Below are 12,168 nucleotides of genomic sequence, written 5' to 3' on the forward strand. Positions count from 1 at the left end.
GTTAATTAAATTATTATATATGAAATATATAAATATAAAATATTATTATATATTTATATATTATTTATACATATGAATTTTTTTAGTACCTAGATATTTTTAACAATATAAATTAGAGATTGTTCTACATTATTCTATATAAATTTGTCTCCTTTTTGGTAGTTGCGTATTAGTTTAATAATAGAATGCACTGTAATTTTTTTTTTTTTTTGCTAGTCTCTGTTGATAGGTAATTTTCGAGTTACCCTGATTTGGGGCTATTGTGGAAAAAAAAAAGCCATGGTAAATGTTCTTGTGCAAAAGTCATTGCATACATGTATAGGTAAATATAGAGAGTAATATCTGTTCTTTAATGGTGATGTACTATAAACATTTTTAAATGGTTCATCATTTAAAAATCTCATATTGAAAGACACTACAACTGCTTGAGAAATGATGAGGGCATTCTCAATTACACTATAATTAAGTTGAGAGGTGAGTACAGAGTTCTTGATTAGTAATTCATATTTAGTGCAGTCCACTTAAACTTTTGTACTTATGGTTACTTGAGTATCCTTTTGCATTCAGAAATCATTTCTGAGTTCTTCATATGGAAAAATAGCCCCCCTCCATTTCCTGTTATAGGGAAAGCCTCAGTGAGGATGTCAAATCTGTAGAAATCTTTGAGGGAGCGTGAGTTCACCGAGAAATAAAATATGTTTCATAGAAAACAACATCGTGTTTCTGAAAAGCTTATTGCTGTCTTTTATTTGGCTTGACCGTTACTCTATTGCATACACGTGCTCTGTGAGTAATAAACTACTTCGATCAACAGTTCTCAAAATACTACCAAAGACCTTTAGACTTAAAACAGGGGATCAAATGAGTGAAAAGAAGCCGCTTATTGTCACCCTCAAGCCTTCATCTTAAATAAAACAGTTCATGTTAAGAGAGTAAAGGCCCTTTGTCTCACTATTTTTCAAACTTTTAGATACTTTCAGAAAGAGTGTTCTATAGTAACTTGCTACGGGACTTAGTGTTTTCCTTAAACTTTAGAGCTGCTTGGGGGTATATATTGTACAGAATCATGTTGCTTGTAAATGATAAGTGGCTTGGTTTAAGAAATAGAAAACTTGTTCTTCAAGACAGTTACCCAAGTGTGCTTAACCTTTGAGGGCCCAAGTGCCAATGACATGGAAAAAACCCATCCCTATGGAGAAACTAAATTGCCATGGAATTCAGGTGTTTTCCTGATCCCGTTTAATTTAGTTAGACACCTGTTTCTCTGACGCTTAGATTGGAAAGTTTTAAATTTCAGTGCCAAATATATTTATGGGTTTGTTTTCATGAGGATTAGCCATAAATGACAGAAGGAGAGGAGGGTCTACTGGATAAAGAGGCTTCAAAATGTATATATTTCTAAATTCTCATTTCTTTCATAGAAGGAAGAAGTTTGTTTTTCTATGATACATATTTAATATTAAAATGGAATAAAAAAGCATAACAAAGAGAGTTTAGAAAATCATCCTAAAAATCTCAACAAAACAGTTGTCATATATTTGAACATAATCCCAGCTACCCCCTGTATTCAGTAAGTAAGTTAGGGAAGTATATGTGGGTGGCCAGCAATGCAAGTAGGTAGGAAGACTGACCAAAGAAATCAACACTGTCTATGCTATTTTAAGTTAAACTAATTATGTTAAATCTTGTTTGAAGTAACAGAGCAAAAATAAACTAAAATGATTTGATTTCTGAATTTCAGGTAAAGGTTTCTGTTACAGAGAGAAGAGTTCTTTTTTTTTTTTAAGAAAGAGTTTACTTAATTTTTTTATGTTTATGTTAGAGAGAGAGAGAGAGAAAGAGCGCGTGCATGCGTGCATTCAAGGGAGGGGCAGAGAGAGAGGTGGACAGAGAATCCCAAGCAGGCTGCATACTGTCAGTGCAGCGCCCCACGTAGGACTCTATCTCACAAGCTGTGAGATCATGACCTGGCCGAAATCAAGAGTTGGATGCTTAATCGACTGAGCCGCCGAGGCGAGGCAGCCCTAGAGAGAATGGTTCTTAAGAGATCTTTAAAATTCAGTGTAAAGAAACAAATATCATACACGCATACCTGGAGGGTTGGTGACAACTAGCTTTGAAAATGAGGAAATTAAACCACGTCTTTATAGTTCATGATTTTGATTAGTTACATTGTTTTTCCTCATTTTACAACGTCTGTTCTGTAACCATAACTTTCATGGTTGTGCTATCATTATTCTGTAATTACATGAATTTGCTGGATACCACCAAGTACTGGAAACTCAAGAACAACCCTCAAGTTTAAAAATGAGAAGTAATCTTCATTCTTTGTAGAAAATTCACAAAATAAAAATATGTTAATGGTACCACTACAAAACAACCTATTATCTGTTTCTTATTACTTATTCTTATTACTTATACTGTGTGGTATATATATTTCTAGAGCTTTAAATGTATTTATGTGTATATACCATCATTTATACATTTTCTCCTTTTATAAGTGTATTATATCTATTATTCTCTAATTAATACATTGAGAAAAATTTCCCAATCTACAAATTTATTTCTACCCGTGTGATACTCTAAGGTGTAGCTACACCATTTTTTGATGGTTGCTTTGATGTTGCTTCTTATTTTTAACTGCTTAGTTAATGGCCTTCTATATATCGTTTGTAAATGTGGGCACATTTCCCCTCTCGGGACATAGTCTTTCCTTGGATCAAAGAGGAAATAAAAAATGATGTTTTTATGAGTTTGGATTCTCCAGAGAAATAGAACCAATATGTGTATAAAGAGATTTATTATAAGGAATTGGCTCACATGGTCCTAGAGGCTGAGAAGTCCCAAGATCTAGAGTGGGTAAACTGAGGACCCAAGGGAGCTGGGTCCAATCTGAAAGCTGCTCCAAGAAGAGCCCATGTTTCAGTGAGATGGGGGGCAGGGGGAAGTAGGTCTAGACTGATGTCATAGCTCGGGGCAGTAGGCAGGAGGAGTTCCTTCTTACCCCAGAAGAGTCAGCCTTTTTCATTCTCCTCAGACCTTCAACTGATTGGATGAGGCCCACTCACATTAGGGAGTCTCAGTCTAACTGCTTTCAGGTCACTCTACCAGTTGTTCATTCCACCAATTCTAGTGTTAATCTCTTCCCAAAACATCCTCCCAGGCACACCCAGAAAATGTTTAACCAAATATCTGGGTATCCTGTGACACCCAGTTTCTTTTCCCACTTGCAAACACGTGTTTATTTTTTTAAAGAGGTATTCTATATTATTTAGTAGCGTGTGTGTGTGTATGTTAGTGTGGTATGCACCCATTATACCTAGATTATCCCATTTATATATACTGAGTTTTGTGATTCTTTTAAAAGTCTTGGTATTCTATAGATGTATATTAATAGAGGCAGGCTTTTGCAAATGAAACTGTAGCAAATATTCTTTTTTTTTTTAAATATTTTTTATTTATTTCTAGGGGAGAGAGAGAGAGAGAGAGAGACAGCGTGAGCAGGGGAGGGTCAGAGAGAGAGGGAGACACAGACTGAAACAGGCTCCAGGCTCTGAGCTGGCAGTCAGCACAGAGCCCGACGCGGGGCTTGAACCCACAAACCGCGAGATCATGACCTGAGCGAAAGTTGGATGCTTAACCGACTAAGCCACCCAGGCGCCCCTGTAGCGAATATTCTTATATGAACATCATTTTGCAGATATGTGACTGTATAAGACAAATATTTATAAGTGAAATTTTTCCTGGGTCAAAGGAAGTGTACATTTCAAAACTTTGCCAAATATTGCCAAATTGTTTTCTAAGGAGATTGTTACCTATTTACATATTGGCATCATTTGAGAGTCCTGTTTAGTAGTAGGTAACTTGAACACATTGTGCTCAGACTTTTGGAGGTCTTTGGAAGTCTAATAGGTAGTATTTGTGTTTTTAACTTGTCTTGCTCTTGTGAATGAGGTTAAATATATGAACAGATATTTATCAGCTATAAACAATTCCATTTTGTCAGCTGTCTGTTGATTCTTTGTACATTTTTCCCTATTGGATTATTGGATTTTTTTCCCCTAATGATCTGTAGGAACTTTTTGTACATTAAGGAAATTGTACTTTAGTCTAAATATCTATTGCAGATATTTTTTCCTATATTGTCATTTGTTCTTTTATCACAATTGTTTTATCACCCATATACTTTTTCATTTTTTATTATATGTGGTTGTTTGCTATTTTTTTGTTTTTGTTTTTGTTTTTTGCTTCTGCATTTTGTTCATATTTAGAAAGATCTGAGGTTGTTTAAACAAAACAACTACCATCATCTAGGACTTCTTTTTCTTCTAGGGTTTTAGTGATTTTATTTCTTACATTTAAACTTTAAAACATTTAGTATTCATTGGGGTAATGAGCCTGTTTAATTTCTCCTTCTGACAACTTAATTGTCTCAATACCATATGTTAAGTTTTCCATCTTTGCCCCAGTGTTTAAATTTCTACCCTTATTAGTTTCCCATGTGTATTTGTTTGTGTTTTCTTTACTGATATAGCATTCCACTGTGTTTGAAGTTTTTCTCATTCCTAATTATTTCTCCATATGAACATTGTAAAAAAGGTTTCTGTTTTTAGAAATGGATCATGTTAAATTGAAGGAATTTAGGGAGCCACTGATACCTCATGTGGTTGAGTACATAAATGTTAACTGTTGGCATTTCTCAAAATTCATATCTAGGCTCTCTTCTTACTTACATCTTTTTAGGGAAATGACTTTGTTTTATGAAGTTGGTTACTTTTTATACACCGATGACTTATCAATTTATATGTATAGGCTAATCTGTTCTGTGTCCTTCATCCACTTATTAGGCAACATCTTCTTTTTTATGGCTTATAGGGACTTCAAACTCAACATGATCAAAATATATCCTTCCGCCCAAACTTTGTCTTCTCATTGTGTGACTACTTTCAAAGGACGGTACCACCATCCATCAATCTGTGCACAAACTGGACACCTAGGAGTCATCGCCAATATTTCTTTTCTGTCTACTGTGGGCACCTCCCCTTCCCCAATCATATGACTTATGGCCACTTTCTTTGGAGGCTGTCATGGAGAGAGCTCTGCCTCTGGAGCCATACTGCAGGGTGTGAATGCTAACTGTGTCACCCTGGGCAAGAGGGAGTCTTACCTTTGTTTAATCAAATCTAATTACAAATGAAAACAAAAACAAAACCAATTGATGAATCTACTTATCATATATAAAATTTCTAATACTTTGTTTATACATTTTTTTTTAAACCCATAGGAGAAGCCATTGTCTAGATCTCTTCAAAGAGGTGAAGATCTTCAGTTTGACCAGGTATGCCAATTTTAGGGGAATATTTTTTCCCTCAAGGAAACTGTTCATCCTAACAGTCTGGTTCAAATATATCCAAAATTATTTTATCTTGCTTAGTGATCCTTTATATCCTTACATATTAGATTCAGTCTGAAATTGGTAGTATTTTTTAATGTTTATTTATTTTTGAGAGAGAAAGCAAATCAGGGGAAGGGCAAAAATAGAGAGAGAGACAGACAGACAGACAGACACAGAATCCGAAACAGGCTCTAGGCTCTGAGCTGTCAGCACAGAGCCTGACGGAGGGCTCGAGCTCATGAACTGTGAAATCATGACCTGAACCAAAGTCAGACGCTTAATTGACTAAGGCACCCAGGTGCCCCTGGTAGTTTGTTTTTTGATAAAGCAAATAGAATGAACTATGAGCTGTGCACTTGATTGGTTTCTGTTTATTTAGCATCTTAATACTTTTCATTGGTAATCTCTTTACTGTGTCCCTTTGAAATTTTCTTAAAATGTTTCCAGCTACATACAATTTTACATAATAATGTTTTACCTTTTAACATTTTCTTTTTTCCTGTTGGGTTTATCAGAACCTTTAAATAGAACATTGATAGCTAAAAATGAGTGTGATAGTCCTTTAATGTTCATTGTTTCCTCTTGCTGAGATGAAATGTTTGATCAAATGTTATTTTTGTCATTATTATGTTTGTTCAAGAATTATTTTATTATATATCGATTGTTTGCAAAAACCAATAACCCAGACTAGTTTTCTATTGGTATGTAGTATGCCTGTGATACTTTTCTCATTATTCTGTATCTAGGAAACAGACATTAATGTTCATCATATTAGTCAAATTGACTAGATAACGATGACTGGTTAGGATTACTTGGTGGAGACTTAAAAAACAAAATATTGTTTCTGGATTCCAGCCCAATTCTGAATGAGAATAATCAAGAGCAGGGCTCTGGCACCTGTATTTTATAATACCTCCCTAGGTGATTCCGATGCGTATATTTAGGAAACAGCCACTGGCCTAAGAAGAAACCATAGGTAGGAAGACTATTTCTCTGTGAAATATTAAGATCATCTTATATAATGCTTTCCAAGACATAATGTTACTGCAAAAGGTATTAATTATTAGTAATTATTACCTTTTATTTATCCATTAATCTGTTATTTTAAAGACTTTTAGATTATTCAGCCCTTAAATTCACTAATGATAATAAATGTGTAATCAGAATTTGAAATCCTATTAAACAGTGTTTCAAGGGATATTTCCATTTGCCTTTTTATGTAAATGATTAATAAAACTTTAAATGGTCATGCCTCATAGTTCAGTCTTTTGTTTTTGCAGTAAAAAGCCAGGTGTGGCATAAACTAATATATATTTATAATGGCAGATGGTATTTTATTGTTCCTTCTTAGTTATTAAAAGGATTTCCTTTGAGTGATAACTGTTCATTGTCAATAAAATAAAATTTGAAAAATTAGTTAAATAAAATCTTGTTTTTACTTTAGTGAATTATATTAGAAACTATTTGCCTCTCAAATGATGCTAATTATAAATAAAAGCATGACTGAAGGAAGGCCGATAATGAAAAAAGAGCCTATATAATCAAATAGTCTGTTTTATTTTTTAAACTATTTTCCTAGATGAAGGACCTTTTGAAGTTATATGAAGAATATAAATATTAGGAAAACTAAATGTTTAATTTGTAGAGGTATCAATTTATCTTCATTAGCTGACACTTTCTATAGTCCTAGACCTGAACAAGATCTTGAGTATTCCTGCAACCCACCATTTTTTGGTTAAGAAAAACAAAGCGAAGCATGTTTGACTGTATACTTTAAAATATTAATTTTATGAGCAATGAGTTGCATCAGATACAGAAATTATAAAGAGAGATTTTCTTTTTCTTTTTCTTTTTTTTTTTTCTTTTGTTCGAAATCCTCCAGAGGAAGAGTGACCTCAGGGGCTGCTTGCTAACAGTCACTGGTATGCCTCTTACTACCACTACAGGAAAGCTGAGTTCATTCATGCAATGAATCTGATATTCACCTGGAATTTAGATGGTTTCAGGGTTGCTTCCAACTGAGTAGCAGCTGCTCATCCCACTACATTTATCTTTACGCTGTCCACTTATATAGTCTCAGCTTTAAAAGCTTGTTTACAATGCATTTGTGTTTGTGTTTATATTCTAAGCTTTATTAAAATTTTTAAAAAATATTTATTTATTCTTGAGAGAGAGAGCAAGAGCAGGGGAGGGGCAGAGAGAGAGGGGGCCACAGAATCCGAAGTAGGCTCCAGGCTCTGAGCTGTCAGCACAGAGCCTGACGCAGGGCTCAAACTGACAAAGCACAAGATCATGACCTGAGCTGAAGCCGGACACCCAACTGTCTGAGCCACCCAGGCGCCCCTATATTCTAAGCTTTTAAAGCTTGTTTCCAGCGCATTTATGTTTCTTTTCTAATATGTGTCTTTGTGGGTATCACATATTAATGGTGTAATTATAATTGTTCTGCATCATAAAGGTACAAAGTAGACTGGTCCTTTCACACGGTTCTAACAGAATGTAGTCTTCTTTGTTCCTACCTCTTTTCATTCATTCTGGTGACCGTATTTACAACATTCTGTTCACATGAGCATGGAGGAACGGGCTAGGGGGAAGGAAGCAGGTGTGGTTTTCTCATGTTATGTGTTCTCCCTGAGGTATCCCTCTGTATAATCAGTGATGTTACTGAGGTCATGTTTTTACACATGAGAGTCACATATGGAGGCAGGACAAAGGTGAAAAGCTACTAAGCTAAACTGAATGGATGTGGTAAAGTTAAATAGTAGGTGAGACTTAAGCCCAGTTTACTTCATTACTTGGATAAACCCTAATCTTTATTTTTTTTTAAGTTTATTTATTTTGAGAGAGAGAATCTATGAGCAAGGGAGAGGCAGGAACAGAGGGAGAGAGAATCCCAAGCAGGTTTCACGCCAGTACTGCACTAACAGCAGGGCTCAAACCATGGGACCATGACCTGAGCCAAAATCAAGAATCGGATGCTTGGCCAACTGAGCCACCCAGGCGCCTCGCTAATCTTTATTTTTATTTTAAAACACATTTATTGCATTTGAGTTACCATGTTTATCCTTGAAATGTTAATCATTTCCAAACAATGGCTAATAGAGTTAGGAGTGTGGTACTTCAATGATGTATTTTATCTTCTGGTGACATCTTGTGTTTTCAGTTGATAAGCTCTATGAGCTCTGTAGCAGAGCACTGTCTCCCTTCCTTACTTCGCACCTTGTTTGACTGGTACAGACGCCAGAATGGAACTGAAGATGAATCTTACGAGTACAGGCCTCGGTCTAGCACAAAGTCTAAGGGGTAAGTGGCTCCTTTTCCACTTTTTGACCTAGAGTTGAAACACTCTCGGTGAAGGGGGTAATAGTGTTCTCAACTCAAGATAGTTATTGTTTGATTTCTGAGCAAAAACTTTGATTCCTTGTGTTAAGGGGAAGGATAGTCCATACCTAACCCTAAATCAAGGGACGGTACCAGCTAAAGTAGGTGCCACTCCTCAGTCCTCACCACTGGGAGAGTCAGCAAAAATGAATTTCAGGAGCGCCATTTCAGTAGTTATAGAAGAAGTTAAGACCATATTCAGAGAAGGTCCTGTTCACATGGTTTGTGAAGGGAAGCAGCTGTTGTGATACAGGAGGACTTACAGAGGCTGTATCATGAGACCATGAGACAGTCCTTGGTGCTCCAATCCCAGAACCGGTCTTTCCCCTCCTTCAGATTTGCCAGGGACGTATTGGCTTTGCATGAAACATCTGTTCGTGTTCAGGAGAGGGTCCATAGTTTACAATCAGCCATTTGTGAGTTTTCAACTTAGATATGCTAAAAGTTACCTGGCACTGAGTTTTCCCCAGAAGAGTTACTCCTTTGGTTTCAGTCCTTAGTTTGAAAATACTAATCAAATATGGGGCCATGCTAGATTTTCTAAGTAATTTAAAATATTTTTCTGAATGATTCCTTTAGGATGGGTTTAATTTCAGACAGATACAGTAATGACATGTGTTTATAAATACTGTACAAAATATGGGATAAGAGAAAGAAAATGAGAATATGTAATTACATACATTGGGTAATTTAAAAACAAATTGTACTAACAGTAGCTCACCAATAGCTCTTTTGAAACTTACGGTCTTAAATGCAGTCCTAATTTGGGGTTCTTGTTGCAGGGATGAACAGCAACGGGAAAGAGATTATCTTCTTGAAAGGAGAGACTTAGCTGTAGATTTCATTTTTTGTTTAGTTTTAGTCGAAGTTCTAAAGCAGGTAAGAAGCCCTTTTGTTTCTGCAGAGTCTGTGTTTCTTATTCTCCTTTTGCCTCCCTGTTTCATGTACCTTATTTAGGATGTTATGTCTACAATTCTGGTCCACATTAACTGGATTTCTATAATTTAATTACACCTCTTTCATTGCCTCGGGCTTTCATGGCCTGTACCTATCGTTTCCGATTCGTTTTACCTTTGTATGCCATCGAAGGTAGATCTTGTTTGCAAAATTGAGCTGAGTGGAAATTGTGTTAAATGTGGGCTTTCAGCTGTGAATATAGTCTCTCTGCTATTCATGTACTTCCGTCTGCTTCCAAAGGATTTCTCTTCCAAAGCCTTCAAGCCTGTGCTTCAACGTGTAATCACCGTGCACTTCTAGTTGAGGATTAGGGGCGGTTTGACATGGGTAGGACCCAACTGTCAAGTGTGAATGGTTTTTGAACAAGTGATAATAAATTTTTTATGTTTGAGCAGTGGCTATTAGAATGCTGGCATTGTTCTCATGCTGTGCTCATGAGCTTAACGTCTGAATGGCATAGACAGTAAAGCCATAAGCATATAATGTCTGGTATCATGTCTATTTTTCCTATTCAGAATCAGGACAGGTATTTAAATGCATACCCCAAAAAAACTATTTTTTGTTCTATTTTTGTTTTATTTTGTTTACTAAAGCCTACTACTTTGTTTAAATGCATGACCGTATTTTTTTTTAATAGTTTGTAGTCCTTAAAAAGTTACAGATCATTCACAGATGAGCCACGTATTTCCAGGCATGCACATTGTGATGTTTTGAAAAAAAGTTAGGTAACCTAAAAGAAAAACACACACACACACACACACACACACACACAGTTTGCATATGACAGGTTTGGACGGGGAATTTTGTTTTTGTTATATAAAATGGAATCAAATTTATAACATGGAAACAAGCAGCAAATGTAAGATACAGAAGTTAACTATTTTTTGACATAGGCAACATAAAATTATTTGAATTATGTATTTCTTTAGACTTTGTTTTTATAACATGTGGAAAATTATTGAAATCTGAATATCTGAAATAAAAGTTTTAAATAGGAAAAACAGAAAACTGAGTTAATCAGAGGTGAAAATCACTTTAGTTACTTTGTAGCTTTCATAAAGGCTTTTTACTAGATGGTAGGAAAGAAATTTCCTCAGGGAGTTGTGCTAACAAGCCACATTTGCTTTCTGTGATCCAAGACCTTGAGGCAAAAGTAAACTAGGGATAGAAGAGCTAAGGACCAGAACCGCCACTGACCGTGGATGGACTTTGCCTAGGACTCACAGTGGTTGACCTCTAGCATCTTTTGTATGCTGACGTAGGTCATGTGAGTGCTTTGGGCCAGCATTTGCACTTCTTTGCTTAATTAAATAGTACAGGGTTTCTTCTATAAACAGGTGAATTATAAACTCCCCATGACTTACAGGACCTTCTCTGATCTGGCTCCATTATGCTCTTTCTCCTTTGTTTCACAAGACGTTCTTTGGTTTGCCAGTCAGTCTCTCATCTGAAAGTTGCCCCTAATTGTAATTTTAAAATTGGGTGCACAGACAACCCTTTCTAGGTTTTTCTCTCTCCTCTTCCCCCCTCCTTCCTTGTTCTTTCACCTTCTCCATTGTCTTTGTCTTCATCCTCCTTCCTTCCTCTTCCTCTTAAAAAAACAATCCAGATAGGTCTTCTAGTGGAGAAGACCATAAGGATTATAAACTTAACGACATTGTTGCATTGGGCTTAGTTTTTCAAGTCCATTGCAGAAAAAGCCCTTCAGAACTGTGGTTCACATGGACTGAGAGTGAAAATAAGAACTACAGAAGCTTTAACGGCTCATCTTTGGCTCTGGTTCCATCACCATATTGTTCCAACCCATAGTAATAGCCTTTCCACCGGCTCTTTTCTCTCTCTTACCAGTTTCCTCAAACTTTCATTCAGTCGCACCCAGGAAAGAATAAAATCTATTACAAAGAACACAGCCATACTTTATTTATGAAAAAATCTTACATAGGTCTTTTTTTCCCCCGAATAAAAGGCAGATCTTTTTAGCTTCTTCAAAACTAATAAAACCCAAGAAAATGAAGTAAAAATCAATAGAACTTTCTGAAATATCATGACAGACTAACCCAATTTTCTACCATGTCAAAGTGATGTAGGGTTTAATAGATCCAGAGGCTAATCAATGCAGTATATCTTGAATTTAATAAGACTTTTACTTTTGCCCCACATAGTAGACACATATTAAAACGTGACTCTGTTTTATATGATGAGGTGGATGGTCCCAGGAGAAGACGTGGTTGGGCCAGTCTTGAGGAAGAATAGATATTACTTACGGGGTTAGTCCTTGACCTCATATATTACAAGTTTTTGTTTCTTGAATAATTGGTCATGTCTTCATGATGCGTAAAAGGCTCAATATCCTTGTATCAGCTGGTCATTGTAATAAACTGGGAAACCTCCAAGGCAAGTGTTTTCATCCCAGCTCTGTCATTTCCTTGCTGTGT

General features: G+C 35.9%; 1 protein-coding gene across 3 annotated transcripts in view; it reads left to right on the top strand.

The window, feature by feature from the left end:
- FRYL (FRY like transcription coactivator) overlaps positions 1-12,168 on the top strand; it is a 268,402-nt gene that overhangs the window by 127,822 nt on the left and 128,412 nt on the right. For all 3 annotated transcript variants that reach the window (XM_077757811.1, XM_077757813.1, XM_077757812.1), the window contains exons 5-7: positions 5,285-5,338; positions 8,559-8,698; positions 9,559-9,655. In XM_077757811.1, coding sequence (XP_077613937.1) covers positions 5,285-5,338; positions 8,559-8,698; positions 9,559-9,655 — 291 coding nt within the window. The remainder of the gene's footprint in view (positions 1-5,284; positions 5,339-8,558; positions 8,699-9,558; positions 9,656-12,168) is intronic.

The sequence above is a fragment of the Crocuta crocuta genome, unplaced genomic scaffold, assembly GCF_008692635.1.
Source record: "Crocuta crocuta isolate KB4526 unplaced genomic scaffold, BGI_CrCroc_1.0 scaffold282, whole genome shotgun sequence".
NCBI lineage: Eukaryota > Metazoa > Chordata > Mammalia > Carnivora > Hyaenidae > Crocuta > Crocuta crocuta.